General features: G+C 44.8%; 1 protein-coding gene across 6 annotated transcripts in view; it reads right to left on the bottom strand.

Moving 5' to 3' along the window:
* Positions 1-23,544, bottom strand: part of LOC146520967 (muscle M-line assembly protein unc-89-like) — a 52,965-nt gene that overhangs the window by 12,377 nt on the left and 17,044 nt on the right. For 2 of the 6 annotated variants that reach the window (XM_085154294.1, XM_085154293.1), the window contains exons 4-9: positions 12,548-12,880; positions 12,077-12,418; positions 9,698-10,039; positions 5,151-5,483; positions 2,430-2,753; positions 1,562-1,903 (exon numbers count right to left, since the gene is read on the bottom strand). In XM_085154294.1, coding sequence (XP_085010420.1) covers positions 1,562-1,903; positions 2,430-2,753; positions 5,151-5,483; positions 9,698-10,039; positions 12,077-12,418; positions 12,548-12,880 — 2,016 coding nt within the window. Of the gene's footprint in view, positions 1-1,561; positions 1,904-2,429; positions 2,754-5,150; positions 5,484-9,697; positions 10,040-12,076; positions 12,419-12,547; positions 12,881-23,544 lie in introns of those variants that run through there. The other 4 variants (XM_085154299.1, XM_085154298.1, XM_085154296.1 and 1 more) reach the window with 4 other exon arrangements.

Below are 23,544 nucleotides of genomic sequence, written 5' to 3'. Positions count from 1 at the left end.
AAGTACGTTAAGTACATTTTCAAAATTGTCTTTAAATAATAATAATGAAAATTTCAACATAAGCTTTTCTTCTAAAAAAAAAATAAGGCAGAAACATAAAAGGTTATTTGACCAGCTTCACCTTTTAACTCTGAGTAACCAAAGGCTGTAACAACAAGGAAGTGTCCAACTACCTGTCTGATCAGGGCTGTGTATGGCTGTTCAACCCTCCCCACTCTTCACACATGGGGGGAAGCTGGGAGAGGATGATCGGTGTCACACGTCGGATACTTGACACAATGTTCCTCAAGCTTGGGTCTGTTCAGCTAACACATGAGGTCCTGACAACATTTATGGCAGAGGTAACTGCAATTGTCAATTCCAGACAACGCACTTCAGTGTCCACAGATCCAGATGAACCTCTCATCCTCACTCCTGCTATGCTGCTAACTCAGAAGATTGCTGTACCCCCTGTTCCTCCTGGTAACTTTGATGATAGTAATATCTTTAGACGTCAGTGGCATCAGGTTCAAAGCTTAGCCAACACATTATGGGGGAGGTGGAAGAGGGAGTACCTCAGTAGTCTACAAGGTCAAAAGAAATGGAGAACAGAGAGACCTAATCTCATGGACGGAGACGTTGTTCTAATGAAAGACAATTCACTGAAGAGACATGACTGGCCCAAAGGACTGATTACAGGGACTTTTCCAAGTGATGATGGAAAGGTCAGGAAGGTCGAGGTGAAAGTTGTCAGAGACAGTGTTCCAAAACTTTACTTAAGGCCAATGTCTGAAGTTATACTCCTGTTGCAAAGAAACTCTGTCAAGTGATGTGCAGTTTGAAATCCTAGGGATGCCAGGTGGGGATTATGCTGCCATTAGGTATTTTCTGTTCCACTGCTAAACCCAAGAACCCAGATGCAGCACCGCGCTCACTGGTGGTCAGATTCTGGGACTCCTCTGTGAAAGAGACCATTCTATGACAAGGATCAGAAATGTGTCTTATACAAAGGGCACGCAGATATATTTTGACCATGATTTTTCCCCGGAACTGCAAAAGAGTAGGGCACTGGTACGAGATGCAGTAAAGCAATTAAAGCTGACAAACATCAGAGCCAAGTGTGTTTGGAATGAATCCAAACAATCATTTTAAATATTAGAGAGCCGATGTATCTATCTTGAATAATGAAACAACTCGACAAGAACTTCAAAAGTGTCTGACTGAATATATTCAATTCAATGATAATAATGAGGTATCCCCTTCAATCTTGTGGGAGAGTGTCAAAAGTTATTTGAGAGGTAATATTATAGCAGTTTCATCAAGAGTGAAAAAAGAGAGACTAGCAGAACAAACAGAACTAGAAAACAAAATTAAAAAATTAGAAAAAAGTCTATCAGGTAACTAAAGACACTGGGACTTTGAACTCATTGAAAGAGCAGAAGCAAGAGTTGGATGATTAACTAATGTATAAGACGGAGGGACAACTACGCTTTGCTAATCAAAAGTACTACCAACACGGCAATCGACAAGCCGACAACACTTATCACTCATTTACTAAAGACCTCTGATTTCTTACACTCACCTCTGACACTGAGAGTCACTGATTTCTGTAGCAGCATGTGTCTATCCTTGTTGTAGACGGTGCAGGTGTAGAATCCACTGTCAGTAAGGCGGAGGTCTTTCAGGGTCAGACTGAGGTCTCCATTTTCTAGTGGCTCTTTATTCATCTCTGTCCGACCTCTGTAAATCTGGTTGTGTTTGTCTGGCTGATCTTTTCCACACTTATACATGTGGACCACCATATACTTGGGTTCAGTGAGCCTCCACTCCACTGTGACATCCTGAGAAAGGACAGATGTGGTTTCAAAGGGAAGCTGCACAGACCTCAACCCCTGTTTCACCTCCACTACCTCTGGCTGACTCTCTGAAAAGAGATCAGACAAACATCAGTGAGGTTGATCCTCCATCATGTCCTCTGCTGTGTAACCAGCAGCTCTTCACTCCTGTTTTCAGTGTTTCTCTGACTTGGAGCTCAACTGCTTGTGTGTTGATGTGTGAGGCTGCACAAACAGCTGTGCAGCTTTCTGCTGCTTTTTTTAGTCTCACACAGCTGACCAAGAACACAATGTTTTTTCTTTAGACAGTGATGTGGACAAAGAGTGTTTTGTTAATGGTTTAATGTATGAACAGTTCACAGACCAGTGTCAGTAATGTAACGTAATGAGCTCCTTATTAACAGTGGTCCAACATGTCAGAGTGATGAAGGAGCTCAGCGAAAAGTGCACTCATCACTTCATTTTTTTCTGACATGATCCAACAGTTTTGAAAACTCAAAATCTGTTGTATGTTCCTCATTTAGATTCAAAAGTTTCTTTTCAGTCAGTTTGTTTGTCATATCAGGTTATCACAGATCCACATTCAGTCTGTGTACAAACAGCTGTTACACTCACCTCTGACTCTGAGAGTCACTGATTTCTGTAGCAGCATGAGTCCATCCTTGTTGTAGACGGTGCAGGTGTAGACTCCACTGTCAGTGAGGTGGAGGTCTTTCAGGGTCAGACTGAGGTCTCCAGTTCTCAGTGCGTCTTCCTTCATCTCTGTGCGACCTCTGTCATCCACATGCTGTGAGTCAACATTTACATCCGTGTACTTGTAGACTTTCACATTGTTGTGTCTCCACTCCACTGTGGTACCCTGAGGAAAGTCACGTGGTATTTTGAAGGGAAGCATTACAAACTTTAGGCCTTGTGTAGACACCATCTCCATCCCAAGATCTGAAAGCAGAATATCAGTGTACAGACAGACAGACATCAGTGAATTTGATCCCCCATCACTCTTCACTTTTGTTTTTAGTCACTGTGGACAAACAGCTGTTACACTCATAGGGGTGGAGCCAAACCTGAATACGGTATTCGGAAAGGCACAAATATCGTGTTTTATACAAATACTTATTTTGCACAAATACTTTTAAAATATTTGTATTCAGGAACAAGAAAAACTTTATCAAAAAGCTGAGTTTCCTTATGAGACCGCAGTGCATGCCCGGATGAGTGAGGGACGTGTGAAAGAGGTGACTGACACGGGCTGCTCCACACAGCAACAGAGAGGCTCGGCTGAGCAAAAAAAGACTGAACTGCATCACTATTTTTGGTGAATATCTTGTTTTGTATCTTTTGTATCTTAACTGGGTTCTGGAGGCTGTTTATATGTTTATAACTTTCGCAAAGATCGGGAGATTATTCCATTGACGTCTGCAGTCGGGTCTCTCGTGTTCGCTCTGTTTACATAGCTCTGTTAGCTCGGTCATTTAGACAATAGGCTGTTAACAGTGTAACTTTAACCTTTGGTTTAAAAGGTTAAAACAATGCTTGTGTAGTTGTGTGGAATTGTATGCACTTGTGGGAGTTATGTGGTACATTTAAGTTACTCTGTCTTTTGCAGACAGCAAGATATAGGCTAGTTAACCTTAGCATAGCTTCCCATTACTCATTAACTGAAACTCCCCACATGGATTTGGGCAACCAAATAAAAAAAAGAGTGTGGCTGCTGCTGAGCCACCTCTTGGTCCTCCAGCAGCCAAAAAAAAACTTGATCAAATTCTGTGTGGAAGCATTTTACACTCAGTGCTGCAGATGAAACCAAAGTGATATGTAATGTGTGCAAAAGTCAAGTCAACAGAGGCAGCGATATCAAACATCTGTCAACATTTGCTATGCATAATCACATGCACTTAAAGCATCCTCTCCTGGTACTGTCTGCCAACCCCCTTCCCCAGCACCAATTCATCATCACAGCCTTGCTCTGCCCCTGCAAGTCAGTTGATGAGATGAGATAGATGAGATAGCCTTTATTTGTCAATTACAAACGAGATGACAGACCTTGCCCACCATACATACAAAACACAAACATCACATTGGGGAGACAGGTCAGGCTAGGTAGCAAGAAAAAAAAACATCGAAATGTGTAACACAGAAGGATAATCCAGGAATGCACAGATATCAACACACCATAGCACAATAAACACAGACAGCAACATGGGAAAGAGTTCCAGTGTGTACATCTGATCTGGGACCGCTGCAATCTTTGACTGCGCCTCCAGCTGATCCGGTGTCCACATTGGATGGGAGGAGGCGTTGTTGTCAGGACAAAGAGTTCTGACAACAATTCTGTTATCATGGGAAGAATTTGTTGTTCCAGTCAGCTTCGACCTTGGCAGGCCTTCAGCTTGTGCCAGTGGGATAGCTGCATGAGTGAAGATGGTGACTGTTTGGGTTTAGTGCGAACAACTGCATGCAATTATTACAGTGGTTCTAATGTCCATCACTGGTCACCAGTTATCTCAATTCCCATTGTTCTTCTCCAAGATCTTATCCATAATTCGTTCAAAACACAGTCTGAGTACTCACAGCCCTGCCAATCGTCTATCATATCAGCCAGCCTTATGGGATTTTGAACAGCTGTAGCCACTTCTTGTTCTTCGATAAGCCAGGTCCAAGCCAGCTCCAATCAGCCAGAACTCTGTTATCGTGGTTCCAAATTGGTAAATGTCATTCAATGTCCTCCATCGAGAGTGTCGCCAGACACACGACGCAACCGACCATCGAGTATCCGGCAGCAAACGTCTCCGCAGGACAATCGGGCTCTCCCAAGCCTAGCAGGGTGTAAATTCCGACCAGCTGATCAAATCCATAATTCTTTAGGTTTTAGAGAACAAGAGTGAGAAACCCTTTGAGGGTTAGAGTTAATCGAGACTAGACAAACACATAGAAGCAGCAGCAGGGAAGATAAGGGAGGGAGAGAGGGAAAGATGCGTCCGCCTCCTCCGAGAGCTGTCTGTTCAGTGTCCTCCAACAAGGACGGGTGGTGGTGAGGTTCATAATGTTCACAATGGTATTTTATAAGTTGTTGGTTTAACCATGGATGAGGCAGTGGCTGTTATGTTATTTTCTTTTCAATTACGTTCCTTGTTACATGTTCATTGCTGGATTTATGGAAAAAGATCAACTAATATTGTATATCCATAATTATTATAATATATATAATTAAAAAACACTTACACTGTAACGTTAATTAGAAGTGGAATGCAAAAAAAATGATTTTTACGCCTATTTTGAATTTTACTCGAATACAAATACAAATACCGGCTGCTTTACACATCTCTATACACTCACCTCTGATACTGAGAGTCAGTGTTTTCTGTAGCAGCATGTCTCCATCGTTGTTGTAGACGGTGCAGGTGTAGACTCCACTGTCAGTCAGGTGGAGGTCTTTCAGGGCCAGACTGAAGTCTTTAGTGGTCAGTGGTTCTTCCGTCATCTCTGTGCGACCTTTGAAATCTTGGTGCTGTTTGTCTGGCTGGCTGTTACCATTCTCATACACATGGACATTCTTGTACTTGGGCCCAGTGAGTGTCCACTCCACTTTAATGTCCTGAGGAAGGTCAGATGTGGTTTGAAAGGGCAGCTGGGCAGACTTTGCAACCTCCACAATCTCTGGCTGAGGAACTGAGAAAAAAACAAAACAAAAGGACAACATGAGGCAGACATAAGTGAGGCTGATCCTCTATCATGTCCTCTGCTGTGTAACCAGCAGCTCTTCACTAATGTTTTCAGTGTTTCTCCGACTTGAATTCACTCACCCCTATGACTGAAGCCGAACTGCTTGTGTGTTGATGTTGTTTGACTTTGTTACTGACAGCGTTCATCACTTTTATGAATAGAGTTTCTAAGTGCAGTTAGGGGTGGAGGGTGTTGGGTTGGGTGGTGTCAGGATCACATGTCTGCTTGTTGTAGATGATGTGGTTTTGTTGGCTTCATGGAGAGATGACCTCCAGCTTGTTGTGGGGACATTTACAGTTTAAAATGTGAGAAAGGTCAAAGTGACTCTGAAGCTTCATCCATCTGTTTCATATTTTTAATTCACTCTCATTTACTGAGAAGAGAATGTTTCGGCAGCTCAGAGAGTCTGTATCTGTAAGGAGACAGCTGAGGTGGTTCAAAATCTGATCAGGATGTTTCATAAATGTCCAACTACTTTACTCAGAACACAGGTTGACCTTCATTAAGCAGGAATCACTACACTCTGAAACTCTCTGAACACTAAAATTAAACCCCTGAAATCACACAACCAAATATTATACTGTACAGAGGTGACAGATGGACCAGAAGAGACTTTAATACTGACTGGTTAGATCCATCCACCAAATATAAAGCTGTTCTTACTCAGTGACCTTTGAAGGTCCAGTTCTATGGCTCTTACCTGTAATGATGGCAGAGATCTTCACACAAAGAGAATATTTATGTTTTTGGATTGAGTCTGAAACCAGACACTAATTCAGTCTTTGATGTTGGTGTGCTATATCCCTCCAGACATAGACAAAGTTTGAAACGTTTTCACAAATATAATACCAATAGATTAGTCAGCTGCAGTGGATTAAATGCCATCTAAAACTAATCTTCATCCTGTTGTATTGTAAATAATACACTGCAGATCTTTTCACTGCTTCCACCATTTTGAAATAGTGAAAAGAGAGGAGAGCATGAGATGTACGGATAGGGCCGGTTCTAGAAAGGCATATATGAGGGGGCAGACAGAAATGTAAAGGGGCACATGGTGGAAATGGAGGCGGGAAATGGGTGAGGGTTAGGTGGGGTGCTATGGATATCTGTTTTTGTCATTTAATTGGATTGCACTTTCTCAGGCCTCTACTCTAAGACCTGGCTTACTTGGATGTCCAACCTGAAGCCTAAGCTTCTACTGATCTAGCTTTTAGCGTCATTGAGGCATGCAAACCCCCTGACAACGTTAAAAACAAAAAAAGAAAAATTCAAATAAAATATTGCTCATGAGATTCTAACAACAAAAGAACATGAAATTTACCTTAATTGTATGTCCTATATTAAACATATTTAAACCCAACAAAAGTACTTCTCACTATTGCCAATATTAACAAAACTAAAAAGGGTAGGCCAAGATATATCTATATATCTATATCTATATCTATATCTATATATATATATATATATATGCTCGCAAAATCGCTAGCTCGACGTCCCGGACCTAGCGATCTATCTGTCTCAGCCCCGCCCGTCAGGTTATCATATAGCCTGACGGGCGAGGCTGAGATAGATTTTGGTCGCCCGACAGGAGTTATCACTAGCTCCGGGATATCTGTGCATTCCTGGATCATCCTGTATATAATATATGCATATATACATATATATACGCATATATACATATATATACATATATATATATATACATATATATATATATATATATATTAAAAAAAGACAATACACAAAGTCTTGAAAAATAGAAATACAGAATAAAATATAATATCCAACCAGATCTTTTTAACCAACAACATAAAATCTATCTTAATTAAATGGCCTAATTCTCAAATAAATGTAAAAAAGTAAGAATAAAATAAGACCTCTGATGTTTACAAAACTAAAAAGGGTTGACATAGTAATAAAAAACATGCCATGTCTTTTTTCCTACAATTCTCAAATTAATTTGTAGAACACAACACATTTTGTCTTGTTTTAAAACGTATTTGTTTTGCAAGGAACTGAACTCTCTGTTTAACTGAACAGCTCCACTCTCTCCTCAATCCACCCTACAATAACAGTCTCCTGCTTCCCTTTCCAAAAACTCTTACAGATTCATCCATATCCAAGTTATTTCTTATGGACTTCTCATGGGCCAAGCTCACCAAATTGATCTCAACCAGCATAGAGCCGGACCATGAAAAGACAGATTTGATTCTTTTTACTGAATTGAGTTTGAATGAGTCACTCACCAAAATGAATCGAGTAATTTGAGTAATTTGAGTCACTGAGTCAGTTGCCCAGAGAGTTCCAAAATTTACATTTTTCACTCTAATTTTTTTCTTTTCATGTAAATCCTACTGCTACGATGAGTGATTGAAAGAGAAAAACAACTATTTTATCGATTAAAAAGGAGAAAAAAAATTTAAGATTTCTGAAGGGAACATTTATTTTATTTTATTAGTATTTTCCTCAAATGTGCCAAATATATATATTTTCTCATCTAAATAATTTAGTGAAATAGTGAATTTCTGATTAATTTTACGTACATTATTGCAGCAGCAGAATGCGAGTCATACACTATTTTTTTTAATAGTGGTGGAACTGAGTTCATATATTTTTTCCTTCAGTCTGCTTATTATCTTTGCAAAACAAACAAAGTGATAGCGTCAGTCAGACTTCATCTCAGGTGACGGAGCAACTCTTCCACTGTAACACGCTCTGAGTTTCAGAAGCTGAGATCCGGGAGGGAGGGGTGACTGAGTCCAATGTAGCACAAGCGTCCACTGAGCTGTGAGCCAGGGGGCGGTAATGCACCTTAACGTTGGTTGCCAACCAAGAAGAAGAAGAAGCTGTGAGCCACGAGGGGGGTGGGATGATTCGTTTATGCTATGATTCAGCACAGGAAAGGAGGGGGTGAGTAACTCAAATGTGCTGTTAGCATATGGGCTCAAATTGTGGTCATAAATATTTTGTACTTGTAAATCAGGATTTGTACGTGTAAAAAGAATTTGTGTGTGTGTAAAAAAATATTTGTATTCCTGATTTACAAGTACAAAACTGATTTACTAGTACAAAATATTTATGACCACAATTTGAGCCCATATTAGCATGTGTGAGTACAAGAAAATAATTATTAGAATGTAATGTGTTAAATTTGTTTAGATCACAGGAGTAGGAAAGGATTTGTCTCTGTGTTTCAGTTTGGCTTAGCTGTAGGCCTGAGAGTGTGTGTAATTGTGTAGAGAGAAAGGAATTTATGGTCTGGTGTCATAAAAAGAGTCAGGAAGCTACAGTTGGGGGGTTGCTGATGCTGATGCTTGTACCTTTAATAAAAACTCATAATTGCCATAACTTAGAAGCAGGTATGCAGGGGACTCTCCACATGATCTGTAAATGTAAGATAACAAGAGGCCAATGGCCCAGTGGATGCAGAGTGGGAGTCTCAGTGTTTGTAATGTTAACTCTGTTTTGTATGTTGTCTAAAAGAATTTGGTGTAGCTTGGGTGAGGAGATTACTTTTATGACCGTCAGGAAGTCACGTGCACAGAGACACACACACATAGTGCTTTGACTGTTATGATGCACCCACATCTACATGCACACTCACTCACGTGCACACACATACACACAGGTACGCGCATACAGTCACTCATGTGCACTCACATAGACATATGAATGAATAAAGGTTTTGTGAAATAACTACTGAGTTCCGGTGCCGTCTCTGGATGCCCGAGGAATAAAAAAGAACCGGGGTAAAACTGATTTCTTAACACATGTTAGCAGAGCGATGATACTGTGAACTGATGACTTATTGTCTTGATGTGAGCTTTCTACTCTGGGTTTTTTCTTCCAGTCCAGAGGAGAAATGTTTCTGTTAAGAAACTGGCTGTTGTTTTTTTCCACAATTTTAATTATAAGCTAGATATATTTCCACTAATGAAATTAGCATGCTAACATTAACAGGAATGAGTCACTAAATGAGTCAGTTGGGCTTGTGAATCATGATTCACAAGTAAGTATTTTCATTGATTTTCGAGTATTGAACGATTCTTTCGTGATTCGCACATCACTAAGACAGACAGTCAGTCTGATGCTCTACTGTTTAACCAGCAGCTCTTCACTCCTGTTTTCATTTAACTTGGACAAACAGCTGTTACACTCACCTCTGACACTGAGAGTCACTGATTTCTGTAGCAGCATGACTCCATCCTTCTTGTAGACGGTGCAGGTGTAGACTCCACTGTCAGTGAGGTGGAGGTCTTTCAGGGTCAGACTGAGGTCTCCAGTTCTCAGTGGATCTTCATTCGTCTCTGTGCGACCTCTGTATTCCTGGTCCTGTTTGTCTGGCTGATTGTTTCCACTCTTATACACATGGACCATCATGTGTTTGGGTTCAGTGAGTCTCCACTCCAGTGTGATGTCCTGAGGAAGGGCAGCTGTAGCTTTAAAGGGCAGCAGGACAGACTCCTTCCCCTGTGTCACCTCCACCATCTCCACCTGGTACTCTGAAGAGAAAACAGAGAAGAACATAGATAGACAGACAATGTCATTTACATCTAGAGGACTCATTGTAGAGGATAAGGTCTGAACTTCCTGGAGCCAGGAGATTTTCTGACTGAGGGCCAGACATATAAAACTGTCAGTAAGGTGAAAGACTTTCTCTGTAATCCAGGTCTTGTTTGTCTGGCTGATATTTTCCACTCTTATACACATGGACCATCTTCCCTTCAGGTTCAGTGAGTCTCCACTCCACTGTGACGCCCTGAGGAAGAGATCTTCACACAGTAGAAAAAATATAATATTCATGTTTTTTAATTGAGTCTGAATTGTAAACCAAATACTGATTCTGTCTTTGATGTTGGTGTGCTGTATCATTCCAGACATTGTTTTACACACAAAGTTTGAGATGTTTCCACAGATCATTCTACCAATAATGGAACAAACCAACTCTTTGTATTAAAATAGGGGTGGGCAATTCCAGTCCTGGATCAACACACCTCAATCGAATGATTAGTTCATCACCAGGCCTCTGGAGAACTTCAAGACATGTTGAGAAGGTAATTTATCCATTTAAATTAGCTGTGTTGAATCAAGGACACATCTAAATCTGCAGCACACCGGCCCTTGAGGCCTGGAGTTGGACACCCCTGTATTAGAATATCTCGGAATTGCTCAAAATATTTTCTGTAATCGACTGTAGATTGTTCGTAGAGCACATCAGTGCACAGTGTGTGGAAGACTCACTGTGTTGTGTTATATATGATGTTGTGTGCTCTTTAACACTTGCTATAAGAATGTGTGTTTGCAGTGAAAACTCTTCCCTGTGGTTATCCAGATAAAAGACATTGATATTACCTCCATGAAGAGTTTGTGGTTTTTATTAGAGCAAAGACAGGCAGCAGGAGCCACCGTCTCTCTGCTGCACTACATGGATCAAACTCACAAACACCAAACCTTTGTATGGACTCTGGAGTGCACTACGCAACATCTCCGTGATGCATCACAGGCTGTTTGATTGGATCTTATTCATGGACAAACGTCTGTGAAGGTTCTCAGTCATCCAGGTCATTGTAGTCAAAGGAGCTTGCAAAGAAAAGCGTCTAAACTTCTTTAAGTTACTTGAAGACGTTTCACCTCTCATCCGAGAAGCTTCTTCAGTTCTAAGGTCAAATGGTGGAGAGTCCCAGATATAACCCTAGTGGGAGTTTCCCCCCACAGAGGGACAAAAGGAACCCCTGATGATCCTCTAATTGCCTGAGCCAAGGTGTGAAAGTGGGTGTGGGTCCCAATCAGCCAGAGTTTCAGGTGAGTTCATTGTGAAACCTGGCCCCACCTTATCATGTGATTTCCTGAGGTCAGATGGCCCAGGATGTGAGTGGGTGTTAAGGCATCTGGGGAGGGATCTCAAAACTGGATTATAGATGGCAGACAGTTGGTGTCGTAAACCACCGCCTCTGTTCAAAGATGGTCGCTCACAGTGGACATAGATGCTTCTTTCACTCCTCTTTCAAACCATCTGTCCTCTCTGTCCAACATGTGAACATTGGCATCCTCAAAAGAGTGACCTTTGACCTTAAGATGCAGATGGATGCTGAGTCTTGTCCTGTGGAGGTGGCTCTTCTGTGTTGTGCCATGCGCTTGTGAAGTGGCTGTTTGGTCTCTCCAATGTAGAGGTCTGGGCATTCCTCGCTGCACTGTACGGCAAACACCACATTGTTAAGTTTGTGTTTTGGAGTTTTGTCTTTCGGGTGAACCAGTTTTTGTCTGAGTGTGTTGCTGGGTCTGAAACCCTGGCTGATTGGGACCAACACCCAGTTTCACACCTTGGCTCAGGCGATTAGAGGATCATCAGGGGGTCCTTTTGTCCCTCTGTGGGGGGAAACTCCCACTAGGTTTAAATCTGGGACTCCCCACCATTTGACCTTAGAACTGAAGAAGCTCCTCGGATGAGAGGTGAAATGTCTTCAAGTAACTTAAAGAAGTCCAGACGCTTTTCTTTGCAAGCTCCTTTGACTAATTGGACAAACAGCTGTTACACTCACCTCTGACTCTGAGAGTCACTGATTTCTGTAGCAGCATGAGTCCATCCTTGTTGTAGACGGTGCAGGTGTAGAATCCACTGTCAGTAAGGCGGAGGTCTTTCAGGGTCAGACTGAAGTCTCCAGTTCTCAATGCGTCTTCCTTCATCTCTGTGCGACCTCTGTATACCTGGTCCAGATTGTCTGGTTGATCTTTTCCACTCTCACACACGTGGACCTTCATGTGTTTGTATGCAGTGAGTCTCCATTCCACTGTGATGTACTCAGGAAGGTTGGGTGTGGTTTTAAAGGGCAGCAGGACAGACTTCACGCCCTGTGTCACCTCCACCACCTCTGGCTGGAGAGCTGAGAGCAGAACATGTACAGACAGACGTCAGTGAGTGAGTGTGAGCCTCCATCATCTTGTCTGCTGTGTAACCAGCAGCTCTTCACTCCAGTTTTCATTTATTCTGGACAAACAGCTGTTACACTCACCTCTGACACTGAGAATTATTACTTTCTGTAGCAGCATGTCTCCATCCTTGTTGTAGATGGTGCAGGTGTAGACTCCACTGTTAGTGAGGTGGAGGTCTTTCAAGGTCAGACTGAAGTCTTTAGTTTTCAGCGGGTCGTTGTTCATCTCTGTGCGACCTTTGTAAACCTGGTCCTGATTATCTGGCTGATTGTTTCCACTCTCATACACGTGGACCTTCATGTAGTTGTGTGTCCACTCCACCCTCACTTCCTGAGGAAGGACAGCTGTGATTTTAAAGGGCAGCAGGACAGACTTCAGCCCCTGTGACACCTCCACCACCCCTGGCTGGAGAACTGAGAGCAGAACATATACAGACAGACGTCAGTGAGTGAGTGTGAGCCTCCATCATCTCCTCTGCTGTGTAACCAGCACCTCTTCACTGTTTTCAGTGTTTTGTTTTTTGGTGCCTGAGGTGCTCTGAATAGACTACATTTGAGTTGGTGAAATTTATTCAGCTCATCTGAGAGCTTTGCTGAAACAAGTGATGATGTCATCAGCGCCAGTTCAGGTAAAGTGTGTGGAACTGTTCTACAGTAATCTTCCTGCTCTTCAATAGCGTCAGAGCCTGGCTCACAGTAAGAGGCTCCTCACGTTCTCACACTTTTCTCTAAACACTGCATCTCTGTGGTTTTTAAACCCCAAAACATGTTGCACAGAAAATTGTTCCACCCCAAGGACTGGGTCCCCCAACACAAACAGAGTAGCATAGTGTACGCTGTTAAGTGCCAGGAGGATTCCCAGGATTTATACATCAGGGAAACCAAACAACCTCTGGCGAAGCGGATGGCACAACACAGAAGAGCTACCTCGTCAGGCCAGGACTCTGCAGTCTATTTACACCTACAGGCCAGTGGACACTCTTTCAATGATGAGGATGTTGTTTTGTTGTTTGTTTATCCGAATCAGAATGTCTTTATTTTCATTGTCACAGTTACAACGAAATTAAAAGTGATCCCCGATCAGTGCATCATCCCTAACAATTTGAAAATTTAAATAAAACAATAATATTTAAAATCAACAAAATCACAAAATAAAATACTTAAAGTACTAATAAGAATAGTATTAGCAAACATTCACATACATTCCCACACACATGCTTAAGTCAGTGCATAGATCAATTCAGGAGTGGCGTGAGTGACACTTTTTTTAGTAGCAGCAATCAGACGTGTTATTGCAGTTGGATAAAAGCTGTGTTTGAGTCTGTTTGTCCTTACACTGATTGCTCTGTACTGGCTGCCCGAGGGCAACAGTTCAAACAGGGAGTGGCAAGGGTGTGAGGTATCTGTTATGATTTTCTGAGCTTTTTTAAGACAGCTGGTATTGTGTAAATCTTCCAGCGTAGGGAGAGGGCAGCCAGTGAACCTTTGGGTCATGTTAATGACCCCTTGGAGTGCTTTCCTCTGAGCCACTGTGCAGCTAGTGTACCAGATGCATATGCAATAGGTTAGTACACTCTCAATGTTGGCTCTGTAGAAGGTCACCAGCAGTCTCTGTGTGATGTTATGCCCCCTGGGAAATTCTCAGGAAGTCTCTGTTTGGCCTTTTTCAGCAGCTCAGAGGTGTTCACTCTCCAGGAAAGGTTCTCCTCTATGCTGATTCCCAGGAAGCAAAAGTTTCCCACCCTTTCTACAAAGTCCCCGTAATAATTAGTGATGGGATCTCTGCCTTTTTACTTCTGAAGTCTATTATGAGTTCTTTGGTCTTTGAAGTATTAAGGAGGAAATTGTTGGCCTTACACCATGACGACAGCTGCTCCACCTTGTCTCTGTAAGCAGACTCGTCACCCCTGGACATGAGCCCCACCACAGTGGTGTCATCTGCAAACTTCACAAAGATGTTGTTCTGGTGGACAGAAGTTCAATCGTGTCTGTAGAGAATAGAGCAGTGGACTGAGCACACAGGCCCCGGGTGAACCAGTGCTCATCCTCAGGGCTGAGGATGTGCGATGGCCAACTCTCACTCTCTGTCTACAGCCTGAGAGAAAGCTGTTGATCCACAAGCAGGTGCTGTATGGAAGCCCCAGGTCCTGTAGCTTGACCACCAGTTTGTGTGGAAGGATGGTGTTAAAAACTGAGCAGTAATCCACGAAAAGCATTCGCACATAGCTCCTGTGCCCCTCCAGGTATGTTACGGCAGCATGGGGTGCTGTGGCTATGGGATCTTCCGTGGACCGGTTTGCTCTAATTGAAAACTGGTGTGGATTCAGGCTGCGAGGCAGGGCTGCTGTAATGTGTCTGCGGAGCAGCTTGTCAAAGCATTTCATTACCACTGGGGTGAGTGCCGCTGGCCTTTAGTCATTCAGGCTGGTGATGTGGGGCTTCTTAGGCAAGGGGACTCCAGTGGCGGAGGACTCCAGGCAAAGTGAGACAGTGGCTTGTGCAAGGGATTTGTTGAAGATCCTGGTGAAGATCCCAGCCAGCTGTTCTACGCTATCACTCAATAGTCAACCTGGCACACCAGGTCCTGCTGCCTTCCTCGGCCTGCAGAGTGCGCCTTACATTGTATTCTTCTAGGGTGACAGTGGTGTTGCTGTGGGCTGCGTGTTGCTGCTGTGGCTCTAATACCTCTGGTACCATGGCCTCAATGCATTCAAAGAAGATATTCAGCTCCTCTACTAGTGTCAGGTCACCTTCCGCAGCTCCGAGGTTGATCTTATAGTCTGTTAGATGCTGGATGCCCTGCCACACCTGCAGGCTGTTGTTACTCTCCAGATGGTCCTCAGTCCTCCTCCTATAGTCCCCCTTGGCCCTCCGATGCCTCTCTTCAGGTTGGATTGGGGTGTGGTGTTGTGGTCACCTGTTGCCAGACCTGAAAGCGATGTTCCTCTCCTTCAGCAGCTGCTTGACCTCGCAGGTCATCCAGGGCTTTTGGTTGGGATAAGCCTGTATACATTTGTCTACTGTAACAGTGTGTATTCAGTGTTTTATGTAGCAGAGAACACTGTCTGTGAACATTTCCAGGTCCTGATGTTCAAAGATATCCCAGTTAGTCCTGTCAAAACAGTCCTGCAGCTGCTGAGAGGGGCCCTCTGGCCATATGGTAATAGTCTTTGTACTAGTAGGAGCAGTTTTCTTGAGGGGGCCATATGCAGGTATTAGAAACAATGACAAATGGTCAGACTGACCCAGATGTGGCAGATGTCTGGCCGTGTAGCCCATTTTGATGTTGGAATAAACTTTGTCCAGAATCTTGTCACCCCTAGTGGCACGTGCTGGTGGAATTTGGGGATTGCTGTTTTTAAGTGCATGATTAAATTCCCTTGCTATGATATGAACTGCTTCAAGGTATATGCTCTGTTTGTTGCAGATGCTTGTATGCAGAAGTGTGATTGCTGAGTTGGCATTAGCATCTGGTGAACAGCTGTTATTATGACAACAGCGACTTTCAGATATTCTATGTCCGGTGAACAGTGACGGTCGGTGATCACTGTGTATGTACACCAACTGTAGTTCACATACATACAGAGCCCCTCTTCGTTGCTCTTACCGGAGTCCACTGTTTGATCATGGTGCTGTGTGGTGTAGCCTGCTAGTTTGATAGCAGAGTCCAGAATGGTTTGATGTAGCCAGGATTCAGTGATAAGAAGGATGCATGAATCTTTGACGTAGTTATTCACTGGTATTTGCAGTCTCAATTCAGCCAATTTGTTCATGCCGGTCCTGCAGCCTCCCCTTCTCCTTCTCTCTCAACGCCGCCTGCACATCCACCCGGGAGTGATAACAATCTATGTGGAGGCCGGTCTCCTAGTTATTTTCACCAGTATGGTTTGCAAGCAGATGAATGTTTTAGTCACACTCTCGTGGTAACTCGGCTATAGTTGTTATTCACTTGACTGGTAGTACACAAAAACAAACAAAGGGGGAAAAAATTTCTAAACACACCATGGATCGGTGGGACACTGAGCTGCTGCAATTACTTGCGCTGCAATCATTCCGTCCATTTGCTTTTGTTTTGTTTTGTGTTGCCTGTCCCATTCGGCACTGTAGCAATCAGAGTTAATATCTGAACGCCAGGGTTTTTTTTGTTTTTTTGTTTTACTTTTAAGTAATTACAAATGGAACAGACATGACTCTCTTTACCCAAGTGTACAGAACATATGGCCGCAGGTCTGGTGATACGTTTACAAAATCGATCTTCGGCCTGTGCTCTAGACGTCCTGGAGCCACGTGCACTTATGGACACACTTATGTTCAAACATGGTGTTTGTTATGGCCAAACTGTGGTTTGCACAGAAGTCCAATAACAAAGCACTGCTCGGGTTCAGATCCGCGAGGCCGTTCCTCCCAATCACGCCCCTCCAGGTCTCGCTGTCATTACCCAAGTGAGCATTGACGTCTGCCAGTAGGACAACAGAGACTCCAGGCAGAGCACCTTCTGGCACCCAACCCAGAGACTCTAAAAAGGCTGGGTACTCTGAGCTACCACTTAGCACATAAGCGCAGACGACAGTCAGGACCCGTTCCATGGCCCAAAGGCACAGGAAACAAACCTTCTCATCCACTGGGAAGAACCCCAATGTACAGGCAGCAAGCTGAGGGGATATTAGGATACGCACCCCAGCCCGCCACCTTTCACCAGGGGCAACTCCAGACTGAGACAGAGTCCAGCCCCTCTCCAGGAGACTAGTTCCAGAGCCCAAGCTGTGAGTTGAGGTGAGCCTGGCTATACCTAGCCCATACCTCTTGACCTCATGCATGAACTCAGGCTTCTTCTCCACCAGAGAGCGCCCCCTGCGGGTGGTGGGCCTGCAGGAAGATGGACCCATGTCCCCTTTTCGGACTACCTGGCTGGGCCCCATGGACTAAGGCCCGGCAAACAGACACTCACCGTTGGGCACCCTACCCAGTCCTGGCTCCAGGGTGGGGCCCCACTGACCTTATCCCGGGCACGGTAAATTGTTCCCTCTGTGGTATTGTCATAAGGGTTTTCTGAATTGCTCTATGTCTGGTCCCTCATCCAGGACCAATTTGCCATGGGAGACCCTACCAGGGGGCAAAAGCCCCCGGACAGCGTAGCCTCTGGGATCCCTGGGACACACAAACCCCTCCACCACCATAAGGTAGCGATTCATCCCGGGTTCCTGAAGGCTCTGGATGTTGTAGGGGTGTTCTGGCTGACATGCCTCTGCAATGTTCCGTGGAGATCAGGGGCAGTACCCTTGGACTGGCAGACTGGGTTGGTGGTTCCCCTTTTTAAGAAGGGGGACTGAAGGGCGTGTTCCAACTACAGGGGGATCACACTCCGGGAAAGTCTATGCCAGGGTGCTGGAAAGGATAGTTGGTCCATTAGTCAAACCTCGGATACAGGAGGAACAATGCGGTTTCTGTCCTGGAACACTGGACCAGCCTTTATCCTCTCAAGAATACTTGAGGGCACATGGGAGTTTGCCCAACCAGTCTAAATTTGTTTTGTGGACTGTGTCCTTCAGGGTATCTTGTGGTAGGTGCTGCAGGAGTTGACGCAGGAGTATGGGGTGTCCGGCCCATTGCTACAGGCCATCCGATCATTATACAACTGTTCCAAGAGCTTGGTCCTCATAGCTGGCAATAAATCCGACACCTTTCCAGTGGCTGATGGACACCACAAGGGCTGCACTTTGTCAATGATTCTGTTCTTAATTTTTAGGGACAGAATTTCTAGGCATAGCCAAGTGACAGCAGGCTTTCACTTGGGTCCTCATCTCTCCTTTTTGCAGATGATGTGGTTCTGTTGGCTTCATCAAGTGATGGCCTCCAGCTTGCACTGGAATCAGTCGCAGCCAAGTGGGATGTGGTGGGAATGAGAATCAGCACCTCCAAATCTGAGGCCATGGAAAAAGACTTTTGGACTGTCTTAAAGAGATTCTGGCAAACCGTCAGGCCACTCATTGCTTACCTGCAATTTATAGTGTGGGTAGAGTGCTGCTGACTTTGACTGAGAACATTGTTGGGCGGCGGATTTCCTCAGCCGAGAAAGGGTGGAGTGCCCACTCCGGGTCAGAGATAAGTTCCTGTCCCAAGAGGAGGAGTTTAAGTATCTCAGTAGTTTGCATCATATCCATCCAATAGAGTCCACTTTGTTCATGTAAACGGAGAGTCCTCTTCACACGCTGAGGATAATTATGGAGTTCCAGAGGGTTCAGTGCTAGGACCAATTCTGTTTACATTATACATGCTTCCCTTAGGCAGTATCATAAGAAGTGTCAGGTTTATATTATTGGATTGTCATTCAGTTGTAGAAATATTTTCTCATATATGCTAAGAGTTTTATAATCAATTGCATATTGATAGAGGTTTGATCCTTAGCAGTCTGTAAAGACTCTGTGTGCCTTCCAGAGTTTTCTGACATGCACACACGCACACACCTTAAGGTCACGAGAGAGGTTATATCTTCTCTTACTGATTTATGGTATAGGAGGACACCTACTCTGTATCTGGCTAAGTATAAGAGCCCTTTGTCTAGATGGACCGCTAGACTCCTGGCACCAGCTTTGGGGAGTCTTCACAGGTTCACATCTTGAACACACACACACACGCACCTACACGACACACAGACAAGGTATTCTTTGTCCAGATGTATACCTATGTAAGACGTCATATGTTAATGAACTTATGCATATTCAGGTAACCTCAAAAAAGAGCAGTGTTATGAGGGAGCAGACGAGAGCAACTGAGGTCAAGCGAAGGAGTGGCGCTCGTCCGGTTCTCTCCCTCATGCATGAGTAACACAAAGAACTTTGCCTACTTGGTCTTACTTTTCAGTGTAGTAGAATTGTCTCGTTCCAGCGGTGGGCTGTGCTAGACAGACCCATCAAGAAGACAGCATACACTTTCACTGCTATGTAGATGACACCCAACTCTATCTATCCATGAAGCCAGATAAACTGGCTAACCTGCAGGAATGTCTTAAAGACATAAAGACCTTGATGACCTCTAATTTTTCTGCTTCTAAAATCAGATCAAACTGAGGTTATTGTACTCGACCCTGAAAATCTTAGAACTATGGTATCTAACCAGATTCTTACTCTGGATGGCTTTGCCCTAGCCTCTGGTAACACTGTGAGGAACTGTGGAGTCATTTTTGACCAGGACATGTCCTTCAATGCACATATTAAACCAATATGTAAGACTGCTTTCTTCCATTTGAGCAATATGTCTAAAATTAGAAATATCCTGTCTCAGAGTGACACTGAAAAACTAGTTCATGCATTTTTGCATTGTTGAAAAAGCTACGTCTAGATGAACAGAATCAACTATTGGAAATAGTTTGTGCATTCATTACTTCTAGGCTGGAATACTGTAATTCATAATTATCAAAAAATTCCCTGAAAAACCTTCAGTTAATCCAAAATGCTGCAGCAAAAGTACTGACAGGGACTAGAAAGAGAGAGCAGATTTATCCCATATTGGCTTCACTTGCTGAATACGGGACAGACTTGACTGGGGGAAAGAAAAGGGAGAAAGAAAGAGGGAAAGAAAGACAGCTGAGAAGAGGGACGGGGGAGAAGGGCAAAAAACAAAAACCAATAGAATAAGCAGAAAAAAAATACATATATCGATCACCTGGATCACCTGTTGAGAAAGAAAAAGGAAAACAAGCAGAAGAAAACGAGAGTAATAGAATAAACAACATCACAATGATATATGGGAATATGACAGTAAATACTAAATATTAAACATTATTGTGCAGCACGTAAGATTGACAGCACACAGTGTGCTTTGAGGTAGGAGCCAAAAAGGGTGTAGTTTGTGTGTGTGATCACCCGTGTGTACACCTGTGAGCATGGACGCGCTTGTTTTTTAAAAGGTTCCTTCATGTAATGATCTGCTAGAGGGTGTGGGGAGCCACTGCCCCGTCCTCCAGGGCATGAAGCAGGTATGGAGGAGATCAAAACTCCAGACATCCAAAGGCCCCCAGAACACAAGAGACCAAGGAAGACCAACAGAGGGGCAGCCGCGCCACTGTCCCAGAAAGAGCTGAGGAGAGCCCCAGATGAGGGGTCACTCAGCAGCCGCGGAGCAGAAGCCAGGGGGGGTTGCAGTGACATGCCCGTGAGCTCCGCCGGCAGCCAGCTGCGCCAGAGTGACCGAGCCCCAGGCCGAGAGGCCAGGGGCACCCCACCTCCGAAGTGGCCTGAGCGAGCCCCAGGCTCCAGGCCCCGACAAGCAGCCGCCAAGGAGTGAGTCGGTGTGTACCTGGACGCCGATCCCCAGACACAAAGAACCACCAACGCACCGATATCTGAGGGAGTCTGCCCCCGGCAGGGGAAGTGGTGGGGGGAGATAGGCCTCCAAACCTTGGAGGGCCTGAGATGTCCCCAGAGAGGTGGCGTCTGATACCCAACCTGACATATAGACACAGACAAACAGGCACACACAGATACAAACATCCATTCCCACCCTCATGCTCTCATATGCAATTACTCCACACTCAACCAACGTGGAGACAGACATAGAGAGACGCTGTACACACAATCACACTCCCCAAGCGTACTCTAAGAACCGGGTCTAGGTACCCTCCCCCTTGGAGGGGGGAACTGCACCCAGACCCAGGTGGTGTTACCCTTTTCCCTGCGGTGGGGAGAAGCAGACCGCCCTGACTCCGCAGCAGCAGGGAGGCCCCACATTTCAACATTCCAGACCCCAGTCGGACAGCCGACGCCTCCTCCTAGCCCCCCCCCCCCGCTCCAGCAGGCCGCAGAGAACGGGGGTGAGAGAACACTCCAAACCTCCCTCCACCCGCTCATTGTAGTGTTGATGTATGTGTGTTCTAAGGTGCATTTAAAACCCAGGAGGGCATGGAGCTACCTGCCAGAGAGCAGCAGGTAAGGTAAGCGCATAGCCCCTCCTGATAGCCCTCAATATCTACCTGTATTTAAAATTGAGAGGTGGGCAACGACGCCAGGGGTGAGGTGTACACCCTGATGGTAATTTGGATTCCGTGTAGCGTGCCCACCCCCAAGATCCTGAATGCATGTGTAATGAGAGTGTGAGTAATGTGAACGTCTAAGTTCTGGGATAAAAATGAGGCAGAGGCAGCCAGAAGGGGACGGGGACGGAGGGTTACCTCCTCTGCACCCTGGTGACACACCCCTACTCAAAGGCCCTGCATGTGTGGGTGGTTGTGGTGGAGCGGAAAGAGGGAGGCAGCTGGAGATGGGGAGGGAAGGAAGGGAGGGGCAAGTGACCCCTCCCTGGGGCCAGCTCCCCCGCTGACCCCAGTAGGCACCCCCATACTCCGCGACCCGCCAGGGAAAGAGGGCCCAGGCCCATCCGAACCGGGGCCCAGTGCAGTAGCGCCGCCCGGCCCCACAAAGCCCGGGACAGTCCACCCAACCCCACCACAGAGAAAACTGCACCCACCCCATCATCCACTCATCTTCCAGACTACATAAGACAATAGACGCCCAGGCTGAGATCTTCCTCCACCTCTCCTGTATCTCCCCCTCCTGCAGAGAGAGTTCCTGAAGAGAGGAAAGCTCCTGCAAGATGTGACAACCTCCCCCACCAGTTGAAGAGCCCCCCAGGTGGCTCGACGCACCGGCGGCACCCTGCGCCAGGGCTGGGCCCCCATACACCGACCCGCCCACAACCCCGGCAACACACCAACCAGGACCCAAGCCCCCGAGGCCCGGCCAGGGCCCCAGGCCAGAGCCGGAGCGCCCCCAGAACCTCACGCCCGTCCCGGACCCACCCAGGGGCAGCCAGGCTACCAGGTCAGTAACCCATGTCCGTCAGCACAGACCCTCCCCTAGCCAACAGAGCCCCTAATTGGCCATGACCGCTACCCCGGGTTGAGACCCCCAAGGAAGATGCTCCTGTGGAATCCCCCGACGCCCTAAGCCTGTCCCTACCCCCTACCCCCACACCAATCACAACAGTGAAGGCGAGACCAAAATATGACCCCCCACCCCCACTAGGTGATGGAGCTGATCAAAGGAGCCCAGAGCAATTGATCTGATGTGGTGGCAAAGGCTGTATCAAGACTAATCTAATCTAATAGATAATTTCTATATTGGTTAGAATTAAGATTATTTTTATTTTTCCAGGTCATGAGGACTGTTTTCTTGGCTATGCATAGGGCAATAAAAACCATATGGGCTATATTCTTTTCTGAAGTGACATTATCTAAGCTGGCCAACAAACACACTAAGGGGGAAGTTGGAATGTTACATTTCAGACACTTTGATAAGTCTTCACATATCTCGCGCCAAAACTTCTGAACTGGTGGACAGAACCAAAGAGCGTGGATATAATTGTCCGGTGAATTGGTTTGGCAGTGTGAGCAGTTGTTGGTAGACGTAAAGCCCATCTTGAACATCCGATGACCTGTATAGTGCACTCTATGTAATATTTTGTATTGAATTAATTGAAGACTTGGATTTCTGATTAGATGAAAGGTTTTTAAGCATATCTGAGACCAGAAGTTTTGGTCTAAGTTAACTGATAAATCCGCTTCCCATTTTGCAATAGGAAGTGATATTGATTCATCTATTTTAGAAAGCATTCTGTATATTTTGGATAGTAATTTGGGGGTTTTAAGAGTAAGAAATTGAACCACACTTGGTGGTGTTTGTAGTTCAACTTGACCCGGTTTAAATTTCTTTTTTATTATGGATTTAATTTGTTGATATTCTAAAAATCTTTTCTTGTTGATCCCATATTGTGTAACTAGTCTGTCAAATGAAATAAATTCTGTTCCTTCTAGTATATGTTCTACATATTTGATTCCTTTACCACTCCAATCTGAAAAGTTTATCATATTATTGTTTTGTAATATGTCAGGGTTGTTCCAGATAGGTGTACGTTTGCATGGGATTAATGAAGACTCTGTCAACTTCAGAAACTCCCACCATGCTGTCAGAGAAGAGCTGATGTTGACGCTTTTGAAGCATTCATGTCGTTGGATGTTTGAGCTGATAAATGGTAGATCTGAAATCTCTAGATTATTGCAAAGTGCTTGTTCTGCATCTAGTCAA

This window comes from Neolamprologus multifasciatus, chromosome 3 (assembly GCF_963576455.1).
Source record: "Neolamprologus multifasciatus chromosome 3, fNeoMul1.2, whole genome shotgun sequence".
Classification (NCBI taxonomy): Eukaryota; Metazoa; Chordata; class Actinopteri; order Cichliformes; family Cichlidae; genus Neolamprologus; species Neolamprologus multifasciatus.
This window is presented reverse-complemented; position numbering and strand designations above follow the sequence as displayed.